Raw genomic sequence first — 26831 nt, 5'->3', positions numbered from 1 at the left:
TTTTCAGTCTTAATAAAATACATAATAATCTAGGGACTCTCTCAACTTTAGTATACATCAATCCTGCAGATTTTGTGGAAGTACATTATCTGGCCATTACAGACCCTAGAGCTTCAGCATATACAAGGGAAAAAGTTGCATAATTCATCTAAAAGCCTTTCTCTGAAACTAAATCTATCACAATTTAGCACAGTGACAGTAAACAAATCCCTGGATCCTCCCTCCTGAGAGATGGTTTCCCTGAGCAGACCTCGGATCTGAGTAGTCTGAGATATTCAACTCCTCCATGGGGAGTGCTGCGTTTGTGAGGTTGTGCTTCTGCTCATGATTGGACGATTAACCAACCGTACTCTATTTCATACACAGTTTTGTACACATAGATGCTCAAGGGGCACTTTAAAGAGCGATTACTGTGTTACCCCTTAAGCTGAAGGCGTTGTTAGCAGAAGTCCCTCAAGTGTTTATCTGGATCATTTCTCATGCTGTGTACGTATATGTATATGTTTTAAGTACTGGACTATCCTTTTAGAGACCAACCTTTTCAGGAAGCTGTTGTCACGAAAGGCAGATTGAAAAAGGGCAGACCTTGGTAAACACTGTGTTAGAGGTTCAATTAGAGGCCTTCTTAGATTCACATGTCAGCAGAATTAGGAAATTGCAAATCAGATTCAGTTGGGCAATTTTCGCTGTCAGTGGTTATAAGCTGACAGAACAATTAATCAACGCAAGCATGTTGTGGGAGGAAATTTTCATCAGGAAGTCATCAGTCGCCATCAGTGCCTCAATGGCAACGCATCAAAGCACACAGGTACAACAGCAGGTTTGTTTAGCCCGAGCTGCCTCCCTCACACTGTTTCCAGCGGCTGGAAAAGCATTTGGTGCCATCTAGAGGCTGAATTGTTAAACATACATTATGTGATATAAGAGCATAGATTGATGCATTTTCACTGAGGAAATATTTGAGAAAAATTGTCATGCAAATCCATCCATATATATAAAAATATATGTGTGTGAGTGTGTGTGTGTGTGTTGGATTGATGGATTTACATGAGAATCCCTATGTTGTTATATTTAAAAACATTTAAGAGTACATTAATTTTCTGAACAGTCATCTGGAGTCCATTAATATACTTCTCTTCATTTATTTTATTTCCCTTTCATCATATAAGCAACCATTCAAAAAGCCATAGTTCTAAATTAAGGAGAGGTTGTTTTTTTTTCAGAAATAGTGTTTTTTAATTTAATTTAATTACATTTTTGAAGATGAGCTAAATTCACCACAAATCCCCCTGGAAGTAGTACTCCTGTTAGCCGCTAGGTGCCAGCATACAGGTCATACTAGCTGTATCCGTACTTCCGTGACTTCTCTTTCCGCCTGTTGTTGGGTGTATGCTTACGATGCCTTCAATGGCTTTTATATACTCAGATTAGTAGTAGTATTATTATTTTTAATAAATAGGCAATTAAAAACAAGCTTTGTGGGACTAAGCTGAGGAGACAATCGAGTGTAAATTTTAATATATTATATTATAATTTTATATTATATTATAAAATTAGCCTTTGTTAATTAAAATTAACTCAGCATATGATCGCCACATTTCTTTAAGAAGGAGATACTATGCGTATTTTTTTGTCTATATTCTAAGAATCTTAGAAAGAAAAAAGTGGATTTTTATGTCTATATATTTAAACAATTAAATATATCCAGTAATAATCGGTGAAAGCATCTTTTTGTAAGTTTCCTATAGTTTTGTTTTTTTAAATCTGTCATATAGTAAGGGCTAAAACAATCAGAGTACATGTTGTTAAATTTCAAATAGACCCTGAAGGCAGCACTGCACGGTGGCTCCCATGCATGCTATCAACACATTGCATGCTGCTGACTGCTAGCATATTCACAACATTACAGTATGCTGGCTATTTCTGTAGCTTAGCATCCTGCAATGAGGACAACATAACAATTTACTTTCGTGTAATATTATTAATGTAGTAGAAGCAGCCAAAATGGTGAAGGAGCAGTTCAGAGAGACAGATGTGGCCAAAAAAATGTGAGTATGACCGAGAGAGGAATCCTGTTAGCCTGGTTAGCTCGCCGGTTATCCACACAAGTTGTTTAGGTAGTTAATATAAGAATAGTTCTGAATTGCCGGATAATTTAGTCGTACTTACATAACGTAATTGTGGAATAGAGTTGAAAGCCTTTATGGACGCATTTAAAAAGTGTGATGAATGAGTAAATATGCCTTATTGAATCTGCATATTGGCAACTAAGTGTCACGTAAACGCTAGTATCACCCTGTAAGCATGCGTCACCCAATAGTTCAGTAAGTTCAAGATGGGATTTTATAGGTTTTCTTGTAAGCTTTGCCTGTGATATGCTAGAAAAAGTGGTTCCAACAACAATACAGCTGTGATCAGAACATGGACACGAACAAGTCAAATACTTTATGGAGAAAAGTTTGATTAGAATGACAAGAGGTGTGTTTGGATAAGGACAGGTGAGGCTTTCAGACCTACGAACATGGTACCAGCTGTCAAGCATAATAATGGCAGCATCATGTTCTAGAACTTTTTGCTACTAGTTTCATCCACTTTTTGACAATGTACAAAATGGATGGAGTAATAAAGCCTTTAAATCAACTAAATCCATTAAAGATGCGTCCTGTATAATCATTATCACCTGGAAAAAGAACAGTTCAAAGAAATCATTTAAAGTTCAAGATTACTATGGCTATGACATTGGTTATAAACTTCTGACCAAAGCTGGACCAGAGCTCAAGCAGTCCCGCTTATGTTTCTTCTTGTTACCAACTGGAGGTATTAAACTCTTTAATTTGTTTTTGCTTTATTTTATGTCATTGTTTACAGAAGCCACATCTGCTTCGGCATGAAATCTGCTGAGCAGATGCGGCAGCAGGCCCACATCCAGGTGGTCAGTAAAAATCTCTACAGCCAGGACACCAAACACACTCCACTGGCCTATGGAGTGTTGGACCACCGTATGGTATGACATGGAAGACTTTTTACTTCTGTTTGCAGTGACTCAAGAAAACACCTGAGAAATGCATAAATAAAGAAATACAGGGCATGGCCATAAAATATGTCAAATTTTTTTGGAAGGGATTGCTAAAAGTCCTTTTATGAGAAAGTTAATTTATAGTTTCCATTTCCACAAACGTTATAAGATATACTTTTTTTAAATATACATTTTGAGATTTAGGCTCAAGGCTCAATGGAAGTTGTGGTATAAAGGCATGCATATGAGAGAGACATTTTCTTTGTGTACACGTGTGTATACACTTGTATTTATATAGTTTGTCTCTACTTTTCTAAAATTAAATAAAGGAAAGTTACTTTATGAATAAATAAGAACATAATGGTATTGTTTTAAGAGCTTTCACTCTTTATTATGACATCTTTAAACATTTAACTTCAAATATTTTAACATTTGCACACTAAAGCTTCTTTTGGCTGCTCCTTTATTCACAGGGGGTTGTCACAGTGGCGAAGTCCACATGCTTGATTTTTACACCACTGAACTCTTATATGGGTGTTTGTCTCGAATTACCCATTGAGTTAATCCTCATATTTCAGCCTTATTTCTCCGATCTCATGCTTCCTGCAGGGCACCAGTGAGAAAGACAGACCGTGCCTGACATGTGGGAAGAATCTGGCAGATTGTTTAGGACATTATGGCTACCTGGATCTTGAGCTGCCCTGTTTTCATGTTGGTTATTTCAAAGCCACGATAGGAATCTTACAGGTAAATCCAGTGTTTTCTTGTTGTAGTGACTAAAATATCTTACAAACCTTTCATTGGTCCAAGAGTACATGTTTAAGGAATGGCAAGGCACATTTTAAAATTGTATTTCTCCTTTAGGTGTCACTAGAGTGCCATAAATAGGCGAGAAATAAAGAGATTCTTTATTTCTTGAGTTATCATTTGTTGTATTGCCAAATGTTAAAGGTGAAATGATATGCAATACATTTCATAATTTAAGACTTGTGAGAAACGATAATTCAGTCCCCTCTTTCTGATGGGTTGTGTATCCAGATGATTTGTAAGACATGTTCAAGGATAATGCTGACGAAAGAAGAGAAGCTGCAGTTCATGGATTACTTGAAACGGCCTAACCTGGCCTACCTCCAGAAACGTGGGCTGAAGAAGAAAATCTCTGATAAATGCCGCAAAAGGACAGTCTGTCTAAATTGTTCTGCTTTCAATGGTGAGAAGAGACCTTTCCATTTCATAACTGGTTCTTTTTAAAAGCCACCCACTGTTTGACTTGATTGCTAAATCAATGTGTGTGTGTGTGTGTTTACTCTTTAGGACCAGTCAAAAAGTGTGGCCTACTTAAGATCATCCATGAGAAGTATAAGACGACCAAGAAAGTGGTGGATGCTTTTGTCTCAGATTTCTTGCAGTCCTTTGATATTGCCATTGAACACAACAAACTGGTTGAACCACTGCTGACCAGAGCACAGGTGAAGTTTTTTTGTACTACCAATTTCGTCATATGGCAACACATGGGTCTTATTTTTAAAAAGGACCAAAAAGTAGACCTAATATATCGACATGGCTGTGGCTTACAGTCACTGTATGGTTTATGGATAATTTAGAAAAATATTAAAAGCAATTATTTTAGATGTAAGGGATTTTTAAAATTTCTTTCTATGTATTTATTTATTTTTTAGAAAAATCGATGTATTCTTTGAACTCATTTCTAATTCCCTTTTCAGGAAAACCTGAATCCTCTGGTGGTGCTGAACCTGTTCAGGAGGATTCCCGATGAGGACATCCCTCTGCTGCTGATGAACCCCGAAGCAGGGAAACCCGCAGACCTTATCATCACCCGTCTCCTTGTGCCTCCTCTTTGCATCCGACCGTCTGTTGTCAGCGACCTCAAGTCTGGCACCAATGAAGACGACCTCACTATGAAGCTAACAGAGATAATCTTCCTTAACGATGTCATTAAAAAGGTATCTTTCACCTGTACAGGTTAACAGCAGGGGCAATTAAGATTCATCTTCAAATCATCAATCCTTTAAAAAACAGTCTGTCTGTAATAGAGTTATCAAATGTATTGTTTAATTGGAGATGTCCCACTTAACAAACTCTTCTCTTGCAGCATCGTATGACAGGAGCAAAAACCCAGATGATCATGGAGGACTGGGACTTCCTCCAGCTGCAGTGTGCCCTTTACATTAATAGTGAACTTTCTGGTATCCCCCTCAATATGGCACCTAAAAAGTGGACTAGGGGCTTTGTGCAGAGGCTCAAGGGAAAGCAAGGTGTAGTGTGTAATAAAATTTTGGCTAATTTAGCAACATTTAATTTTATTTTTACTTTTTTTGGCACTTGGCAGATGTTTGCTTTTACGTTGCTTGTACATCACATTGACAAATGAAGAGTTTAAGTATCTAAATGACTGATTTTGTCTACTCTAATGGCGACTCAGGTCGATTCAGAGGAAACCTCTCTGGCAAAAGAGTGGACTTCTCTGGCAGAACTGTCATTTCTCCAGACCCAAACCTGAGGATCGATGAGGTGGCTGTCCCTGTGCATGTGGCCAAAATCCTGACATACCCAGAGAGGGTAACTCTTTCCCCATGATTAGCAGAAATAACACTAAATACCCATTTTTGATTTTAATCCTTGTGTGTGTAATACTGTATCTGAATTTGGCTTATCTCAAGGTAAACAAAGCCAATCTGGAGCTAATGAGGAAACTGGTCCGTAATGGTCCTGATGTTCACCCTGGAGCCAACTTCATACAGAACAGACACACTCAGATAAAAAGGTGAGGCTTAGTACTTTGTATTTATTTTACACCATACTCTGTTGTATTCTCTCTGCTTTAATGTTTAAAATATCCTTTCTTTTTATTAGTCTATACAGCTCCAGTTCATTATTCTATTTATTTTATGTGATGATAATCTTTAGTGGGCACACATGGAATTTAAATGGTTTAAAAGTACCACTTCCCAAATGTTTATACACTGACAAAATGGAAAAACAGTAATAATCTAATTTATGATCATGTGATTAAAACTTGATATGATGTGAGAATGTCTGAAAAAGGAGCAAAGTGTTTCAGTATCGCTGCCTGTGGGCTGTTTAACTAGAAAGAGCAGATCCTGCATGTAAAGTTTCGGCTGACAAGCTGTTTGTATCTGTATCTTCCAAACTTTGTTATCACATCCTTTGAAGAACTGAGACATAAATGTAATCTGAGTAGAAAACTTTCATTTAATGACTGCAGCTGAGAAGTTTTCTTGTGAATTGTTGTTGAATTTCCTTTTATTTCCCCTTTTTTTTTTTTTTTTTTTTTTTTAATTAATTAATCTTTTTTTAGTTGATAAAATAATTCTTGGTGAAAAAGAAGTGCGTATCTACTGTTTTTTGGAAACCAACAGTAAATCATTTTGTTTGTCAGGTTTTTAAAATATGGAAACCGTGAAAAGATTGCCCAGGAACTGAGGATTGGTGATTTGGTGGAAAGGCACCTAATAGATGGAGACATCGTCCTCTTCAATCGACAGCCTTCTCTGCACAAACTCAGCATCATGGCTCACATTGTAAGATGTTTTTTTGTTGCCCTAAATTCTTGTTAAACTGGTATTGTAACCATAATTTTCACAGCCACACAGAATTATTAATGTATTGTTTTTCTAATGAAAATGATAAAGCAAACAAGATTGAAAATGTTTCATATGTTTCTTTTGCTGGTGTGCAAACACACACAAAACATCTTAACTAGGTTTTAGGACTCCTCGTGTTTTATCTACAAAGATCGTAGTTTTGCGTATAGTTTACTTGACGTTATTTCTTACTTTTTACTTGCAAAAGTTATTTTAAACCCAGTGCTAAGTCAAGTCAATGCACGCACATCTAGAAATGTTTAAAGTAGAATACAGGTGCAGTCAAAATAATCTATTTGCACTTTTTCTCATTTAATAATTACCTGTTACACACTGAAAACATGGTTCCTGAACATGGTTCGCATTTTAGTTTTCTCTGTACTTTAAAAAAAAACTTGACTAATGAGAAATATTTTAGTTGGATCCATTTGAATGACATAGTTTTTGGCACTTTTCAAACTCACACACAGGCCAGGGTCAAACCTCACAGGACATTTCGGTTTAACGAGTGTGTGTGCACGCCATACAACGCCGACTTTGACGGGGACGAAATGAATCTCCATCTACCTCAAACTGAAGAAGCTAAAGCTGAGGCTCTTATCCTCATGGGGGTATGTGTCATTATACTACATGGTGTTTAAACAAACTGCACACAGACCGATGTGTTTTTGAACGCATGAAAAGCTGTCTACAGGAAACTGCAGTTAGACTACTCATCTTTTCTTTCAGACCAAAGCTAATCTTGTCACTCCAAGAAATGGCGAACCCCTGATTGCTGCTATTCAGGACTTCCTGACAGGTCAGTGCAGTGATGTGTGGTAGCCAACTGTAGATGTTTTTGTATGATACGAGTGTCCCGGTTCTCAAAAGCATCATACATGGATGTATAATGTATGGAAATATTAAGAAAGTAGTTAAAAAATCAGGAGGTATTAAAAAAAATCCATTCTCTACCAGATGGGTGTGCAGATTTGCAATATTTGAAAGGCACCTGTTTTTTAATTTCCCGTGAATTAACAATGTGTTTGTACTGCCTAGGTGCTTACCTCTTGACGCTGAAGGACACCTTCTTTGACAGATCAAAAGCCTGCCAAATAGTAGCGTCAATCCTTGTGGGTAAAGATGAAAGAGTTAGGATCTCTCTCCCTCACCCGGCCATAATAAAGGTACTCCACATTGCTGAGCTGGTTACATAAGTCCATATTTGTGACCCAGCACTAATAATCTATTCTGTGTCTGTCAGCCCATGGCTCTGTGGACAGGAAAGCAAATCTTCAGCCTAATCCTGAAGCCAAGTAAGGAATGTCCAGTCAATGCCAACCTACGCACCAAGGGCAAACAGTACTGCGGCAAGGGAGAGGACCTTTGTCACAATGATTCGTGTGAGTTTCTTAAATAAAGACGTCCACCTAATGAAACCAACTGTAAAGCTTTTGTTTGACTACATCTCACATTACAAACACGTCTTTATAGCGATGACATTTCAGGAGGAGGCTTTAAAGTTTGATTGTGATTGAAATTAAATACATTTAATGGATTACATTTATTTGTCAGCACCTACCTAGAAACGTTTAATGAAGCCTGTAAGAGCAGTAACATATGAGCAAAAAATAAAATTGAGTAATTGCCCGTCGCTAGGAGAGTTCATCAAATTTTAGTGTGGTTCCAGAAAATGCAGCAAAAACAAGAAGCAGTAAGCATGTTCCTGAAATTCCTTTGAGGTTTGAGAATGTCCTGTCAGATAGGTGTCAGGTGTCTTGAGGCGAACAGGCTGCGATGTTTTATTCACCTGGTGTTTCTATTCTGGATTTAATAGCATCGCTGTTTGTCCTATTCTTGTGTCATATCCCCAGTTGTGGTGATTCACAACAGTGAGCTGATGTGTGGTAGCATGGATAAGGGCACCTTGGGATCTGGCTCGAAGAATAACATTTTCTACATCCTGCTGAGGGACTGGGGACAGCTGGAGGCTGCCAACGCCATGTCTCGCTTGGCAAGACTTGCTCCTGTGTATCTCTGTAGGTGGTCTACAAGGAATTTACTACTTATTTCTTAGGTCTGATATATGCCAAGATATCTTCTAGTGTCTTGGTTTATATTAGAAAATTCAAAACCCTTTAAGAACAATAAAAGATAACACAGAAGGGTTAGCCTGAAGTAATGCAGAATTATTTTTTAACCTCTACTTTCAGCAAACAGGGGTTTCTCTATTGGAATCGGGGATGTTACACCAGGCCAGGGTCTGCTGAAGGCTAAGCAGGACCTGTTGGATGATGGCTACAAGAAGTGTGACGAATACATCGAAGCTTTGGACACGGGCAAGTTGCAGCAGCAGCCAGGCTGCACAGCAGAAGAAACCCTGGAGGTAGGCATGGACAATCTGCATCATTGCTGAAACATTTCATCACCGCACGAGATGAACGCTTTTTCATTTAATTGATACCTTCCCACTACTTCTTGAACACCACACCAGTTGTGAGTCATTCAGTTCTATTCAATCCAGGTTTATTTATATAGTGTCGAATTACAACAACAGCTGGCTCAAGGCATTTTATATGGCAAGGTAAAGAGTTAGGAGGTAAAGAAACATAAGAGCTAAGGGAGATGGGACAAAACAAACATTTTGTGACATGCTGCAGTGGTGTGTAAACACCTGGGGAGTGAAGAGTTCAGTGAAGAAGAAATGCTCGGCAGCAGCAGTTTGGTTCAGGTTCACCTGATCCAGCTTTAAGTATAAGCTTTATCAAAAAAGGAAAGTTTTGAGTCCTAATCTTAAAAGTAGAGAGGGTGTGTGTCTCCTGAACCTAAAGATTTATCCATAGCAGAAGGGCCTGATAGCTGAAGGGTCTGCCTGCCACTCTGCTTTTAGAAACTCTAGGAGTCACCAGTAAGCCTGCAGTCTGAGAATGAAGACTTCTGTTAGCATAATAATAAGTCTTTAACTCCATCTTCCAAAAGCTAGCATGTGCTGTTGGAAGTAGACCTGTTGTAGAAGAACAGAAGAATTAATCAAGTGTTACAGCTGTGGTTTGGTTAGTATTTGTGTGAACTGTAGGCTCAGTTTCATGTTCTTAGCTGACATGAGTGGCACCTGGTGTTGTCCCCTGCAGCTATAGTCAATCTGGTTCAAGGTTTGTGCATTCAGAGATGCCGTTCTGCCTTTATTGGTTGTAATGTAAAGTTTATTTTGCCTTCCTATTAGCTTGAAGCAGCCTGGCCATCCTCTGTCCTGACATTAAAGAGTCATTTTGAGCTAGAGAACTGGATGTTTTAAATTGCTTTTCCTCTCCATTCTGATGCAGCTTCAGCAGATCATCTTGACCATTTCTACATGCCTAAATGCATCACGTTCCTGCCATATGATTGGCTAATTAGACATTTACATTAATGAGAAAATGGACAGATGTAACTAACAAAGTGGTCTGTGGGTGTGCAAAGAAAAGAGGCAAATTGTTCAATTCATTTATGTTATGGGTTTACATTACAGGTAATAGACCAAAGAGGATGGCAATCATTACCTCAGTAGTAAAGGCCCAGATGCACACAGAAATATTAGTCTTCTCTCATTCCAGTGATGGATAATAGATAGAAAGTAGGTTTGGTGACAAACATGCTATTTTCAGTGCAATTCATGTTGCCAAGGAGCAAAGAGTATTAAAGTTTTTCTTCCGCACTGGCAAATTAACAGAGTGACATGGCAAACAAGCAGTCTGGCTCTCAATCCAGCTGATGTGGAAACTACCGAAAAAAAAAAAAAAAAAAAAGAGTCCATGACAAGGCTCCATCCTGCAAAGTTTGAACTGACCGCTTGTGTTCGAGAAAGTTGGAATCAGTTTGATTAAGGCCTTAACTCAAACGGTTAAGGTCATTATAAAAGCCCAGGGAGGAGCAACAAAGTACCTGATCTGATGTCTTTTGTTTTTTTTATGAATCCCTATTCCTTCCTGCCAGTAAAACCCAAAACTTTTCTTCAGTTTCTCAACAAATTGACTTTTTACGATCTAATTTCTGTATCTCTTGTCTTTCCAATATTTCCTGTTTGCCTGCACCTTTTGTTCGATAAAAGGCACAAATACTTCCAAAATTGTTCAAGCTCTGAAATCGACTTGACGGTAGGCTGCACATTGGCAACCACTGACCTTAAATAAGATCTTCACTGACAGATAGTCATCATATCGCAGAGGGGCCATTTCCAACGATGATCCGTCCAATCATCGGGGTTTTCATAGACTGAGAAAGAGCAATGTGTTTGGGCTGGGGTAGTTTTTGGAGAGTACAGCACGAAATCATCCAGTTTGTCTGTGGAAGATTAAAAAGTAATGTTGAATGCTGTGATTTGTTCTGTTCGTATTTATAGGCTCAGAAAGTTTCACAAGATTTCACTGAAGGTATTGAAGAAAAGGAAGTGTGATATTAAATTTTTATTTTGTGTATAAGAGAAGAAGAAAAAAGTATAGATGTTGGTGTGCCATCTTTCAAGATCATTTTGTGTGTGTTTGTTAAAAGGCTCTCATCTTGAAAGAGCTGTCTGTCATCAGAGACCGAGCTGGTAGTGCCTGTCTAAGGGAGCTGGACAAGAGCAACAGCCCTCTAATTATGGCTCTCTGTGGGTCCAAAGGTAAGCTAACTGGAAAGCAAACTAAACAAATCGTAAAATCTTCATATAAATGGTCGATGAAGGTGTTGCCGTGTCTACGTGCAGCTGGAAAAAAATGTTTTGAAGAGCTCTGAGACACAAAGTATCTTCTTCTTGTTGTCAATACAATATTTACATGGATGGATTTTTTTTTAGCTCTTTGTAATGGTAAATAGTGAAGGACTTGACAGAAAAACTGTAAGACAGGAACCAAAAGAGCCTGGTTACATAATCAGATAATACCACAACAGTCACATTTTTGTCAGGCTTATTAGCACTAACAGACTTACAACGACACTCAAGGACTCAAAGGACAAAAAGCTATTATAGAAGTTATACAGTTATGTGTATATTATGATTGAAAATTCATAGTCATTGCTGCCAGGACAAGAAAACATAATCTTAACTCAAAGGCAATAAAGAAGTAAAATTTCCTGCATTCATATGCACTCTGAGCCTGATTGTTACTGTCAGAAGACAATTTATGTTAACATACTTATGCACCATAAAATCCAGGAATATGCTGGCAGTGTTGTCCGTTAGCAACAACATTCTAGCGAGGATGGCGTTGAAAGGTGGGCAGACACAGGAGTTTTATTAAATGTGTGATATGCTAACAGACACTGCATTTTAAATGACAGTTTTAATTGGCCTCACTGCACAGCCAGAATCTGCGACTGTTCGAGCATAAATACGAGGCTCAAGGACACTTTTGTCCATCGCTGGCTCTAGTTGAGTGTTTTGGTTTTTCTTTTCTTACTATATGATTTCAAACAAAGTCCATTATATTGGGTATTGCAGACACAGCATTGGAAATAATGACACACTGTCTTCAAATAAAGTGTGTTACAGCCCAGTCACAGCACTGTTACAGCCCTAATCTTTAATGTTTGATCTAACTTTAGTAGCATCAGTTACATTTAACATTTTATAACCCTGTTTATGAACTAGGCCCTGCGTCACCATGTGAACAGGTGGATGTAAGATTGCTATATTTCTTGTTTGCATGACAAAACTCAGCAGGCTTGAGAAGCTGTTAATAAAGAGGCCATTAAACTACAGTGTTTCTAGTTGATAGATTTTTCAGGGGTTGCCAACCTCTTAAGTGCTAAATTGTTTAGTGTGTCTCACTTCATACTTCACATCTGTCCCCGCTGTGTAACGCAGGATCCTTCATTAATATATCTCAGATGATTGCCTGTGTGGGCCAGCAGGCCATAAGCGGCTCTCGGGTACCTAATGGGTTTGAGAATCGCTCCCTGCCTCATTTTGAAAAACACTCAAAAGTAAGACCTTATTTATTTGTTGTAATTGTGTTACTATGTATTCCTTAAGTGCCACTCATGTTGTAGTTCTGGATCTGTTTTTTGTGATTTTATTAATCAATTAATTGTTGAGGCTTGTTGAGTAACTGAAGATTATATGCTACAAACTTTGGTGTTTGACTGTAGACCTGATGTGTTGCATCCAAGGCTCTGACACACTTTGATTATTTCGTAGTATTATTTCATTGTGCTACCCCTGCATCCAATACTTCAAAAGCTTTCATCAATTCTAGTCTCATTATGTTTAGTCTCTGAGAAAATAACAGTGCAACTGGATAACAGTTTCTTAGAGTATGTTAATAGCTCACTGATGATTTCTCTACAGCTGCCTGCTGCTAAAGGGTTCGTGGCCGACAGCTTCTACTCTGGTTTGACGCCCACAGAGTTCTTCTTCCACACCATGGCTGGTCGAGAGGGTCTGGTGGACACTGCGGTGAAAACTGCAGAGACTGGGTACATGCAGGTAAGGCTTTTTGGGCCCATTTCACACAGTTCACTTCTGACGACTACTGCTGACACTGAATCACTGCAGGTCTTTACTTTGTACCCACGATGCTAGCATTTTTGTGTGTGTTATATTTTAAGTTTTTATTTATTTTTTTTTCCCAGCAAATTTCCTATTGCACAAAGTAATATTGTGCACATTCTCCTTACAGTACGTCATGTTAAAAAAAGCCTCATTCCCATAATTTAATTTATTTTTTAAATCAGTCTAACTTTGCACATTAACCCTTTAAAACCGGTCGGAGCGGGCACGCTCTGTTTTGCGTAACTATTTTAAAATCCCGGTAGCACTGCAACCACGTGAGCTAGCGCAATAATTTTTTTTGCATATGAAACCGGAGGAGTTGTACTTACATCTTATGCCATCAGCTTGTCCTCGGTCACAGTTTCCTTCCACATATAGCTTTGCAAAAACTGCATAAAAAGCACTTGCAGCAACAAAAACATACTTCCTACGTCCATCAGCACGAACTATCGCATGTCCGCCATGACCTGCCTAAAACCGGAAGTGACGTCATTTTGCGGAAATGTAGTTCTTTACCATCAGGGCCTCATGAGCTTATACTGGTGTTTTTAAAAGTTATGTTTGACTTTATGACTTTCTGTGTCGTTTCTGGGATGCTTAGGACTCATATTGCACTGCTGGAAATAGTTTATTTTGATGCATATGCTGCTTTTTTTGCAAATTTGCATTATAATATTTATTTTCGTTTTTCCTGCAGTGTATAAAAATTGTTGTATTTCAAAAATAAAACTATGAAGACACAAAATAAATTTCCTGTGGTGGGAAACTATTTTGTGCAACTTTTTTGTATTTACAGTTTTGAGGGATAAACCTCTTAAATTTCTCTAACTAGAAATATATGTTAAAAAAACAAAAACGATTTTACATTTTTTTGTAGTTAATTGCACTTTTTTGCAATTTATGTAATTACTATGCACTTAATGCAGACATATTATTAAAATTTAGGCTATAATGGTTGTATTGACGTATAGCAACTTGAAATACTCCCAAAAATGGCTCCACAGCATGTAAAAATATAATATAAGCTCTGGCGGACTTGGTTCTATGGTAGGTCTTAAAGGGTTAAATATTAAGATTTCATAGTATGTAATATTATTATATAATCATATCTGGAGCACTTTCATCATAGCTAATTAGGGTTTCTTATTCATTTACGCGGACTGTGGTTACACACTCATAGTGCAGTGTTGATGCAATTTGCAGTTCCATCGCATGTGTCAGTGTCATTATTATTTTGTGTCGTTTCTCTGTATTTTAATAGAGGCGTCTGGTGAAGTCTCTGGAGGATTTGTGCTCACAGTATGACCTCACAGTACGCAGTTCAACAGGCGACATCATCCAGTTCATTTATGGTGGTGATGGCCTGGACCCCGCTGCAATGGAGGGGAAGGATGAGCCACTGGAGTTTAAGAGAGTCCTGGACAACATTCGGGTGAGTTAATCAGAAATCGACAGCTTGACAAGCAGTGATATGAAACACACCAAATGCACTAAAATATGTGCAAACCAGAGTAGAAGTTAATTTCTTCAGCCTTAAAGTAACCCTTACTCTTTGTTTCTGTTGCAGTCACGTTTTAATTTAATATTTGTCGGCCATTTTCATATAGTTGAACTTTCATAAATTGTTTATAGTTATAGTTTGCCTTTTAAAAGATCTCCTTATTTCAGTTGGTTTATTTCAAGGAGTAATTTTAAGATGAAAAAGCCGTGAGAAGCCACTTACTCTGGATAAACAAGAGTCCTTCTCATTTATCTTCCTAGCTGATGGTAAAGCTAAAAAATTCAGTGCAGGAATTAATGGGGTAAAAAAGGCGTAAGCACGTCCCAGCCTTTAGAATCTCAATCTGATATGTGTTGATGATTTCATGCGTTTATATAAGCAGTGATATGATTTATGTAATTGTTTTGCCTTGACACATGCTCATGCCCAATTAAGGAAATCCCAAAAAGTTGATTCTGTTCATCTTTACATTTCATCACTCGTCCTTTAGATGAGTAACAAAATGTTTCTCCTACCAAAAACGCTACGTCCAGATGAACAGAATCAACTTTTTGGGACCTTATTGTTTTATTGTAGTCAATAATGTAGACATAGTACATTTGACAACTTTCAGCCCCCCCACAGTCATTATTTTAGCTTAAAAGTACATTTTCTAGCGTTGCGTAAAGGACATCATCCATTTAGAATCAGCCTTTTCTATTCATTGTATTCAACTTGATAAAGATTACTTTGACTCTTCAACCGTTTAAACTTTTAAAAACAATTGTTTGTTCCTTCCTGCAGCTGTCAGTGTTAATATCATTGCTTTATTGTAGCAATGACCATGATATTTTAATATTAAAGCAGACATGAAGTTTCTGAAAAATCTAATGGTTTCTGCAACTCCTTCTTGGACCTGGTGACTGGTATGATGTGTTACTAATTCCAGAAGGTGGCAGTAATGGACCCACAGGTTACCACAGAAAGACATCTTACTAATTACGAGTTATCTGTTTAAAAAGCCAGGTACTTTGATGTTATAGGCTACTATACAGACAAAAATGAAATGCAAACCCAAATACTATGACAGAAAATGTTCATCAAAGTCCTTCAAGTAATGAAAAAACGTCTTGCACTGAGATAAAGCACAAACTATGTAAAGGTAACAGATGGGCTGTGGTCAAATGGCACTAGTCTGATCTCTGCTCTCCAAACCGTGACTGTGCAGGTAATTTGTTACCACCTTGTGGGCAATTGGGTGTTACACAAACTAAAGGCTCAACTGACCACTTGAATTCAGCAGATTAGCTGAGACTCCACCCACTAAACATGGTAACTCCAGGGTACAAGAACCCAACGTAATGTCGGCCATAGTGTAAACTCTGAGACTTTAAAATGATTCCACAAAGCAGTGGATGTACATTGGCTACGTCCATCTTTAATGTGTATTTTGTCAAATATACACACAAAAAAGCTGTGTTTAAAAAAAAAAAGCAAACATAGTTTAATTAAAAAAGGCACATTTTATGGTTTGGAGTACTGGTTTTGTTCAGCAGTACTGAAACTATTTAAATATTAAAATGTTGCTGTTTTCTTTTCCTGCTACTTTAAACAGTCTGCCTTTGAGCTGGAGAGGCAAAAAACAAACAGCTAACATATTTTTCATCATTTCTGACCTTGTAAGTGTTTAAAATGACTCAAATCAGTTTACTCTGTGGGAAGGCAGTTTAGCGGGCAGAGAATTTTTGAACTGACCTGTACGATTAACGATTAATTGCTCTATTCACCGTCAGGTCATGTCTCATGTGTACACAATCTGCTGCTTGTCATTGAGGTTAAAAGCATTGTTGTTTTTCTGAAATCACATTCTAAGATCCAAATAGAAATCACAAGCTTGCAGCATTAGAGGTTCCATATCTCTTAAACGAGGTCTTTTTAACTAGGATAACCAGTAGAGAACAAATACAGCTTTTTGTCAGTAATGTTTAAAATAATTATGATAATTTAATGAGTTTAATACATTTAATATGAATCTGTTACTGGAAAGGTGTTCTGATTTGACCAGCTCATTCCCAAGGGCTGTGCAGTCTGTAGACAAATTTTTAAAGGAGCTTGAATAAATATGAAAAAATAATTAGAGTGGCTGTCTTTTAGACATTATATGCTCAAAGCACTGACCCTTAAACTGGGACAGAAAGTATATAGTACATCATCTTCATGTTCACTTTGAAGCATTTTCAGCTGCTATTAATATCAACCATCATGAGCTATTTACAGCTGAACTGTGAGTGAGTGCTTCTGATCTTCTCTGTTCCTCCCAGGCGGTCTACACGTGTCCAGATGAGCCTGCACTGAGTCAAAACGAGCTGGTCCTCACTGCAGACGCTATCATGAAAAGAGTTGACTTCTTATGCTGTAGAGACAGCTTCTTGGAGGTAAACCCATCACAGTATTTGGTTAACAATGTTGTATAGATTTTTTTTTAATTAGGAAATTATGGCATAGCTTATTATGAATAGAGTTTCAATTGAAATTGATTCACAGTAAGCTTAGTGGTTATATTAGATGTTAAAATAAGCCCTAAAGTAGCTAGGTAGTGTTTTTCTTGGGAATTGTAAATCGTGGGTACTAACCGCTTTTCTGCCATGTAACTGCAGCAGTAACGTTCATCCATCCTTGGCTTTTGCACCACCCGATTTATAGTCATTTGGGTCACATATCACTAGGTTGTAGTCTGTGTTTTTCGTCAGGTGATGGAACAAAATTGTTTCCACCTGTAGCGAGAACAGGTTACTTGCGTATTTTACAAAGTATTATGATTAGTTGGAGTTTCTTGAAGAAGCTCCCTTTTTAGGTACCAAGTTATTATCAGAGGCTGACACATAACTGTTATTCACAGACATGCCTGAGGTTGTGCACTAGGCAAATGGCCTTGCTATAGCACTAATATCGTGATATGACAGTTTTAAATGAATAAACATAAGAATTTATGCTGGTATTATGGTGGATTGATATGATATAGCACAACGCTTAGAGGCCACAATATCAAACACTGAGATAAAAATTCAAAATAAGCAACAACAAACTGTGTTTTTTATTTAGGGTATGAGAGGCTAAGAGTATGTTTTTATTTATTTATTTTTGTTTTGTTTGGTGTTTTTTGTCCTTTGTAGTCTGTGCTTAGAGGAGTCGGACGGTTGGAATGAGTCAGGCGTGCCAAATCATTTAAACTGCTCTGTTCCTCGTTCTGCAGCCAGGTGTAACCCTATAAGACAAAATGAATCAATATGTTGATCAATTATTAAATCATTCACTGTTGGAAGTGAGAGGGAACCTTAATATTTAACAGCCTGAGTCTTTAAAAAATGAAGTATTCTCCAGAAAAAGCTGAAAAGTAGTTTTTACCAAATGATACCAAACGAGAATGCATAATTAATTTGTTGTGGACTAACCCAGGGGTCGGCAACCTGCGGCTCCGGAGACACAGCATTTTAACTTGTAGTTCTAAATTGGAAGATTATTGTGATATTAAAATATAAAAGTAAAATTATATTCTATTATTTTTTCATCGCTCAAAATAAGCGTCACACTCGCGGAAGCCGGTGTCCCCGCCGAAACGCCGTGCATTTATCGAGACTTTCAACCCCAGGTAGGCCAATTATGGATCTTTGGATCCACATTATGTCAGCAGCTGTTCTCCACCGTGAACTTTGTTAAAACAAACACCGCTCACGCCTCACAGATGACAGCTTACAGTCCCGCGTAAAGATTAAAGCCCCGATTTGCAGACGCTGTGCGCAGAGGTTCAGGAGCAGAAGTCCCATTGTAAACATACAACGGCAGACCCGACGATGTTTGCATGAACACGCTTTTCAGCATCTCTTTATTGACCACTTTTCACACACGGTTGCTGACGCATACAACCGGCTGTAGCTTTGCAGCTCACAGCCCGACACACACCAACACAACAGCATAGATAGCACAGACGTAAAGGTGGCGAGGCGTGATTGTGGGTGCTGCTCTGGTGCATCCGCCTCCCCTGCAGCGGCGCTGCAGACCACGCCCCACCACACACAAAATCTTGCAAATATCTATTTTTCATTTTGTAGCAGCATAGGGCTTTTTTCCAATTATTTTTAAAAGTCAGGCTCCAAAAGCCCAAAGGAGATATACCAGTTTTTGTTTGCTACATGGATCATTTTAGCTCAGCTGGGTGTCTTTCCTTTTGTTATATTTCTTTAAGAGTTCAAAATGTGTTAATTACTTAAATAAAATGTAATTTTCTCTGTAGCACTTCATGGATTTCATAAGCAACACACCTTAGTTGTTCACACAAAGCATAAAGGTAGAAAACAATACATACAGTGTTATCTTGATTTTAGATGTCAAAAAGTATTTGCGGCTCCCAGTGTTTTCTTTTGCGTGGAAACCGGGTCCAAATGGCACTTTGGGTGTTAAAGGTTGCTGACCCCTGGACTAACCGAATAATTCAGTTAGTGCCTTTGTGAGTCTTGTTTTATTCTTTATTCATTTATTATGGCCTTCTGTGCAAAAAAAAATCAATGTATTTTTAGTGGGATTGAAACATAAAGAAGTTATTATAAGATTTGGTATTAGGACAAATGATTGTGGATAACAACAATTATAATAGTGAGTGTTTAAATTATGGAAGCAGTTTGACAATTCAAAAAGTTTTGCCGTTTAAAATGCATGGTTATTGTCGATAATACATTTTATTGATGAAACTTCAGTTTATTTTTGGGGCCATGTATTAGTCGCCTATCATTAATTTAAGAATCTGATTTACTCTGCGAATAGAAAATGTATTTCACCTCCTGCAGCCATGGTGCACCGCTACCACAAACTAACCACACAATAAAAAATCGATTCAGCTCACTTGGGCTTCAGTACCCTTTGACAGTATTAAAACTAAAAAGAGAAGCACAAATGAATAATAATAATTTTTACTTAAATACAGAGACATGCTGTCATCCAAACCCAAAGCCAGCTGCATGCAGTTAATGGGTTTTCTGATGGTAACAAACATGACTCTTTTCCCTTTTATGAAGGAATTAACTGACACAGGCACAGAGAAGTACCTGGAGGTACAGTTATCAAGCATGCGGTGAATTTTGAATGGTGTGTCAGTGAGAATTGAAAATCATTAATGGAATAATCCTGCTGTTGTATAATAAAACAGCGCCTGATGTTGTTCTGTACTGATTTTCCAACATCTGATTGCTCATTTTAAAGTGTTGCTGATGTTTAAAAAAGACTTGTCAGTGTGTTTTACTGGGCGCTTGAGTTCTCCACTCCTTAACAGTTTGTGATTTCTAACAGCTGCATGACAGCCACATTTGTTGTTGAAGATATGTTTGAGTTTGGAGGTGGAATTTATTCTCTCCTCTCTACTTTAGGAGATAAAGAAATTCATTAAGAGCGTTTCAGAAAGGATCAAGAAGACTAGAGACAAGTACGGCATCAATGACAATGGGACTAGTGAGGTAGGTGTCACGCAAGGCTTAACAAACTTCAGCCTCACAGCATTTGAATCCTAATTGGTAATCTTTCTGTCTTGTATTTACAGCCAAAGGTTCTTTATCAGCTGGATCGTGTAACTCCTACCCAGCTGGAGAAGTTTCTTGAAACCTGCAGAGACAAATACATGAGGTACAAGACTCATATCCAAGTATCTTTATTTCTCGGCTCCATCTGTCCGTCCATCCCTCGATTATGTAACCACAGAGCCAAAAATGGTTGATCTTTGGTTTTTAATCATAAAAAATGTCCCTGTTACTACATACGCAGCCCAAAATATAGAGAACAATTGAGAGGAAATTTGTATTAAATTCTGATTGTGCTTCAAAAAGCTTTAAAGTAGTTGAAGCTGGGGAGGAATGAACAGCTCATCTGTTTTAAGAAAATGAAAAGGCAATGCAACAAACATTTAGAAGTGTACTGAAAGGTTTATTGAAAGTTTGGTAAGGATGTGGAGGTGCCAGAAATATTCACTCAAAACCAAACTATAATGGTTGTACTAGAGAAAAAGTCAGAAGGCTTTATGCCATCAGAAACCGTGCAGAGTGACTGGCCATCATTGTTCCTGTGGCAGCACTGAGCTAAACTCTGCTGGAGCTTGAAATAGCGTGCTGTGTTAACCATGTTTTTTGTGATTTCTGTTTTTAGAATCAGCCTGGGGTTAAGATTTAGATTTATTTTTTAAGTGGTTGACTTTGTTTCCCAAATGATCATTCATCTTTTCTGAGAGCTGTTAAAGTGACATTAGTTTGAGTGCAACTCCAATTTTACTTGTCAGTTTGATGAAAGCTGATTCGGCTTAGAGACTCTGTCTTGTAATATATATATATATATATATATATATATATATATATATATATTTTTTTTTTTTTTTTTTTTTCTTTCATTTCTCGATAGAGCTCAGATGGAGCCAGGATCAGCAGTTGGGGCCCTTTGTGCCCAGAGCATTGGAGAGCCGGGTACTCAAATGACACTAAAAACCTTTCACTTTGCCGGTGTTGCATCAATGAATATCACTCTAGGAGTGCCTCGCATCAAAGAAATCATCAACGCCTCCAAGAACATCAGGTATGACATTCAATTATAGAGATGTCTCATTATATTCCCTCTGTCATTTGCGCCAAGGACAAAAAGCCAAATATACCTCACAATTCAAAGTTGGCCATGGGCTTTGTCTTGATGTCTTTGAAACATCGCTGAAAATTACTGCTGCAAGATGGAATAAGAACGATTTCAAGACCTCCGCCTTCCTGAATGGAAGCAATTCTTCTGTTTGACATTTACTGTCTGACGTCAGTGCTGGATTTTGCAGCTCTAAAGCTCCCTATTCCACTTTTATTGTGAGAATATATTTGATCACTTGCTTCAATCCATGGCTTACACACAGAATTAGAGCAGTTAGCAGAGTGAGCTATGCTTGCCCATGGTGTTTTGTGTCACAGTAGTGAATACATCCCTTATTTGTTTTGAATAATCTATTGAAAATCCACTCAGCACTCCTATAATCACGGCTCATTTGGATGTGGAAGATGATGCTGACTTTGCCAGGCTGGTGAAGGGGAGAATTGAGAAGACTCTTCTAGGAGAGGTAACCTGAACCAATCAGATCCCCCCCCCCCCCCCTTTTATTTACAAATCAAAGCTTTGAAATCATTACTAAGGGATGTCAGTGGTCCAAGTAGAGGTGTTGTTTTTTAAAATAGAAAAGAACAATCTGTACAGAGCTGTAATAAGGTAGGTTCTCATTTTGTCCTTTACAGATTTCTGAGTACATAGAAGAGGTTTTCCTTCCAGATGACTGTTTCATCTTGGTGAAGCTGTCACTGGAGAGAATAAGACTGCTGCGACTGGAGGTACCACAGCTTTATTACTTTTACTCCCACTTTGTGTGAACATCTCAGGCACTTTCCCCTCCTTTCACACCTCTAGATTAGTTCTGAATTAGTGCACCTGGGATATTAATCTATAGTTTTAATTGTCGTTTTATGTAAGCTGTGATACCGTTGTGCTTGTAAAAGTAAGTATGAGGCCTGGGAACTCGGGGATACTGTTAAAACCGACTGTCCAGCGCTGCTTAGACTTCGTTGTGTCCTCATTTCTACTATTTTTAGCTTCTCAATTATATTTGAAGAAGAAATAATGTTCATTTTTATAACTTCAAGGTTGATTTCAGGATGTAATTCATCCTGCATATTTTCAGTACATGTTGGGGTTTTGGTTGAACTGCTTTAGAATAAGGGAAAATCAAAACGTATATTCTTATACTCTCATATTTTGCTTTATGTGCAGTTACAGATAAGTCTGCATAGCTTAAACCATTGGAACACTGAATTCTTTGTTTTCTCTACCTACTAAAATATGATAACACTGCATTTCTTTAATAGTAGCAGCTACAGCACAGTGCTCTGACTCATGAGTGTCTGCAGGTTAAAGATAAGTGCGTTTTGTGCGGTGTGGATAACAAGCTGTGCCTTTGATTTCTCGTCTCTTCTCAGGTAAATGCAGAAACGGTGCGTTACTCCATCTGCATGTCTAAACTGCGAGTCAAACCGGCAGACATCGCTGTACACGGGGAGGCGGTGGTGTGCGTGTCTCCTCGAGAGAACAGCAAAAGCTCCATGTACTATGTGCTGCAGTCACTAAAAGCAGAACTTCCCAAGGTGAGAATGTCACATGTGCAATGGTTGTTTTTTTTTTGTGCACACATGCTTTCTGTGAGCAAATTGAATTCAAGGTCAAGGCCGGTCAGGGATTCTTACCTATGGAAAATTCATGTTTAGAAAGCACAAATGCTGCACTGTGATTTCTGCCAATGTCTGAGAATACTGTATGGATGTGGAGCAGCTGAACACTGAATGGCAAATTTGTTCCTTTGTGATACTGGGCTTTATAAATTACACTGAATTGCCTTTCATAGGTAAATTGAGCAGCAGTTTAATTGCTCTGTTCAATAAAATATTTAAGAGTGTTTTACAGTGGACCTGTTGTGCTCATTTTCACTCCTTTACTTTTATTCTTTCACTCTGGTTTAAGCAGAGTCATGCAGCGTTACTCCATTAAAGTATATTTATTGTGTTCTTGGCCTTGGTGGAAACCTTTAGTTCATCCTCTATTTAAGAGCAAAAATCAACTTTATTTTCTCTGCCTTCCTCCTTCCCTTTGAGCTGACTTTCTTATCATTGGCTTACCCTTGTAAACAGATAGTATCAGCAGCTTGTGGGGAAGGCTGCTGTGAAACTGATAACCATATTAAACCTTTAACATAAAGTGTATCATATTTCATATCATGTCTTGGGTTTTTGAGGCCCCTACATCATCAGTGTGATTATTTATTAACCCTAACTGTGACCCCCATTATTACTCACTTGAAAGGTGGTGGTTCAAGGGATACCGGAGGTTGCCCGAGCTGTCATTCATATTGACGAACAGAGCAGCAAGAGTAAGTACAAACTCCTGGTGGAGGGGGACAACCTCAGAGCGGTTATGGCGACACATGGCGTGAACGGAAGTAGGACCACTTCAAACAATACTTATGAGGTATGAGTCTTTTTTTCCCCCCCAGTGTCAAATGATTGTACATCATACATTTTTATTGATATAAAAAAAGAAGAACGGGGTGCAGAAGTTTTATGGTGAATTTTCTTTTATGCACACAGGAGGCTCAAAAGTATACATACAGGCTCAAATATATACACAGGCTTGTAACTCATACAAGCACTTCTAAACTTCTAAAGTGCAAACTAATGAACATTCACACTCCGATGAACAGATCAGAGGGCAACTTGGGGTTAGTGTCTTGCCCAAGGATATTTGTCATGCAGACTGGGAAAGCCAAGGATCGAACCGCCAACCTTCCAATCAGTAGCTGATCTGCTCTACTATCTGAACCGATGGTAGAGCCACCTTATATAATATAGGGGCTTGTGTATATATAACCTTTGCAATTTGCTATAAGTTATTTTACCAAATAATCTTTGGTAAAATAACGTTTAGCAAATTGCATCTTGACCACAATTTTGGCTGAATATCTGCCCACTCTTGGGAGAATTGGTAGAGTTGATTGAAATTGGTTGGTTTTCTGCACAGACCCTACGTTTAAGCACAGTTTAGAAGTTAAAGACCCAGCCATTATGCCACCAGAACCATGCCTGTCAGCTGTTACAGCGCTCTTTGATTTTCTTGTTGTTGGAATGGTTAAATGCTCAGAAATGGGTCTTTGTGTGCCCAATTCCTTTTGTTTTTAAAGTTATTAAAGATGTGTCTTGAACACTTATTTACCCTGGAAAAATAGCAAGTGAAAAAAATTATTAGAAGCCCAAAATTACCAGGCTATTCATTCCCATGATGAGAGTAGGATCACTCTGAAAATCCAAGCTGAAGATTTAAAAACACAGAAAAGCTTTAACTGCAAAACTGAAGCATTTTGGCTGTCATTGATGGGCAAAAACATTTGCAGTTTTTCATTCACTTTGAATTAAATTGTCATCATATTTGTATCTAATATTGTCCCTAAGTGTTATCGTTTGGTTAGAAATGAGTAGAAATATGTGTTAGAAGCTCATCAAGTTTTCTTGTTATATGATACAAGTTAAATAAATTAATGAATTAATTAACAAAGATGCAAGATAAGCAAAGCTAGTTTAAAAGTGTTTCAGCCTAGATCAGCTCTCACTACTTTGCATTAATGCTTAGCTTATCTAACAACACAAAGCCTGGTCCATGACACACAGGCTGTGAGACAAAAGGACTGTAAGAGAGCTGGAAGTTGTTGCTGCTGCTACACTGAGTATTCAGCTGTCCTTGTAGGCTGGCAGTTTTTGATATCTCCATCACTCAAATGGAGCACTAAGTTTTCTAATACATTGTGCATTTAAAATAAATAAATGAATTTCTTTGATGAACCTGTTGGCTCAAAGTGCATGAAGTAATGAACACATTTTAAAATGTCAACTGTAAAAAAAAGAAAGAAAGAAGGAAAACAATCGCATAAATTATGCCAGCTGAAGGAACTGAGAACACTTTCAATTGGCTGTGGGGAGTCTGCACCAGGGCTTTTTAAAATGTGTTTGTTTTTTAAACAAGCTTTTCTGTGCACTTGATAGGTTGAGAAGACCTTGGGCATTGAGGCTGCTAGATCCACAATCATAAACGAGATTCAGTACACCATGGTGAACCACGGAATGAGCATTGACCGGCGTCACGTCATGCTTCTTGCAGATCTCATGTCCTATAAGGTAAGAACCGCTGATCTACATACATTACATGAATTAATATCCTTTCATCTCCTTGTAGGGGAACTAATGTAACCATCTTCTATCCTTAAAGGGTGAGATCCTGGGAATCACCAGGTTTGGTTTAGCAAAAATGAAGGAGAGTGTCCTCATGCTGGCTTCTTTTGAGAAGACAGCCGATCATCTCTTTGATGCTGCCTATTTTGGACAGAAGGACTCAGTTTGTGGTAAACTGCTGTTTCATCTGCATAATGAAATTGATCTTCGTGGCTTGACTGGCCTGTTAACATCCCCCCTGTGTTCCGGTTTCAGGTGTGTCTGAGTGTATCATCATGGGGATTCCAATGAATATTGGAACAGGACTATTTAAACTGCTTCACAAGGCTGACAGAGATCCCTCTCCAGTCAAAAGGCCTCTCCTCTTTGACAGTCCAGACTTCCATTTACCTTTGATCACATAGCATCAAAGGACAAAACAGCAGGGATGTTTCAAGTTTGTTTTTTTCATAGCTGACAAATATTATCTTCAACTAGTACAGAAGTGCCTGCCAATGTGTTACATCATTTTCTGTTTGGGGATTTAACAGAAAATGGGATTGCGTATTTTTGTTGGTTGATAAACTGTGAGAAGACTGAATTTCATTTTAAAAAGCTAGCAGCGCTCCAGATAGAATTACTTATTTAAGTTAAATTTTGGGTAACAGCAAAAAAAAAAGCAAACATTTAAACTTTAAAGTCATAATCTTGTGTTCCTGCACTGATCACACTGTGAAAAACATTGTTATAAACAGGTGTCTCGCTAACATGAGAAAGATTACCTCTTAATTATGAAACAGAATGGATTTCTTCTGTGCTGGTACTTAGTTTTGCATAATGTGTGAACTGCTTGCATCTTAGCGTTGCAGCTTCTCCCACATCGCAAAGCTCATATTTGGTTGTTTGACATTTTTATTGGGTTTATTTTTTCTTCAACATTCAGTTCAAGAGAAGTTCAGCTTGTTCATCTTTTTACATCTTGTAAGAAACCTGTTCTTATAATAATGTAAATAATGTAATAAATAAATTACTCAAAGCCATGTTCTTTGGTATTTACAGTGATTTCTACAGCAGTGTTTTAGGGTCATACCATCCAATTTAGTGTGCTATTTTTTTATTTGAGTAGCCTCAACAACTGTGTCTTTTTAGAGTCCTTATTAGTATTTTCTCATTGTATCCAGCCATCCAGTGAAAGCATTATATATGAGGAGAGGTAAAAAGAAGTTCCACTTTGCACCATTCACACTTAAAGCTATAGCCCACTGAGACTCACCAGATAACCTAACGCATATGGTCACCTGCTGAACAAGTGAGCTAAATTGGCACCTCCTTATTAGTTTACCTTTAACTGATTAATTCACTCAAGCTGCTCTGATGGCAGCTGTAGCTTGGCTGATCCCCAGTTTCTTTCATT

At 38.0% G+C, this 26831-nt stretch overlaps 1 protein-coding gene across 1 annotated transcript; it reads left to right on the top strand.

The window, feature by feature from the left end:
• Positions 1 to 1815: 1815 nt before the first annotated feature.
• polr3a (polymerase (RNA) III (DNA directed) polypeptide A) lies at positions 1816 to 26520 on the top strand. Its single transcript, XM_085170548.1, has 31 exons — positions 1816 to 2048; positions 2869 to 3004; positions 3626 to 3763; positions 4055 to 4226; positions 4331 to 4485; positions 4741 to 4980; positions 5130 to 5292; positions 5460 to 5596; positions 5698 to 5801; positions 6438 to 6579; positions 7113 to 7253; positions 7372 to 7441; positions 7681 to 7808; positions 7886 to 8024; positions 8496 to 8660; positions 8835 to 9007; positions 11149 to 11260; positions 12446 to 12564; positions 12929 to 13066; positions 14394 to 14564; positions 16934 to 17047; positions 20030 to 20116; positions 20200 to 20282; positions 21048 to 21218; positions 21645 to 21738; positions 21911 to 22003; positions 22646 to 22810; positions 23523 to 23687; positions 25253 to 25384; positions 25476 to 25608; positions 25694 to 26520. The coding sequence occupies exons 1-31, from the start codon at positions 2005 to 2007 to the stop codon at positions 25840 to 25842; spliced, it is 4173 nt and encodes a 1390-aa protein (XP_085026674.1). The 5' UTR covers positions 1816 to 2004; the 3' UTR covers positions 25843 to 26520.
• Positions 26521 to 26831: the final 311 nt, after the last annotated feature.

Source organism: Neolamprologus multifasciatus, chromosome 8 (genome assembly GCF_963576455.1).
Source record: "Neolamprologus multifasciatus chromosome 8, fNeoMul1.2, whole genome shotgun sequence".
NCBI lineage: Eukaryota > Metazoa > Chordata > Actinopteri > Cichliformes > Cichlidae > Neolamprologus > Neolamprologus multifasciatus.
Note: the sequence above shows the minus strand (reverse complement) of the source record. Positions and strands in the feature narration are given on the sequence as shown.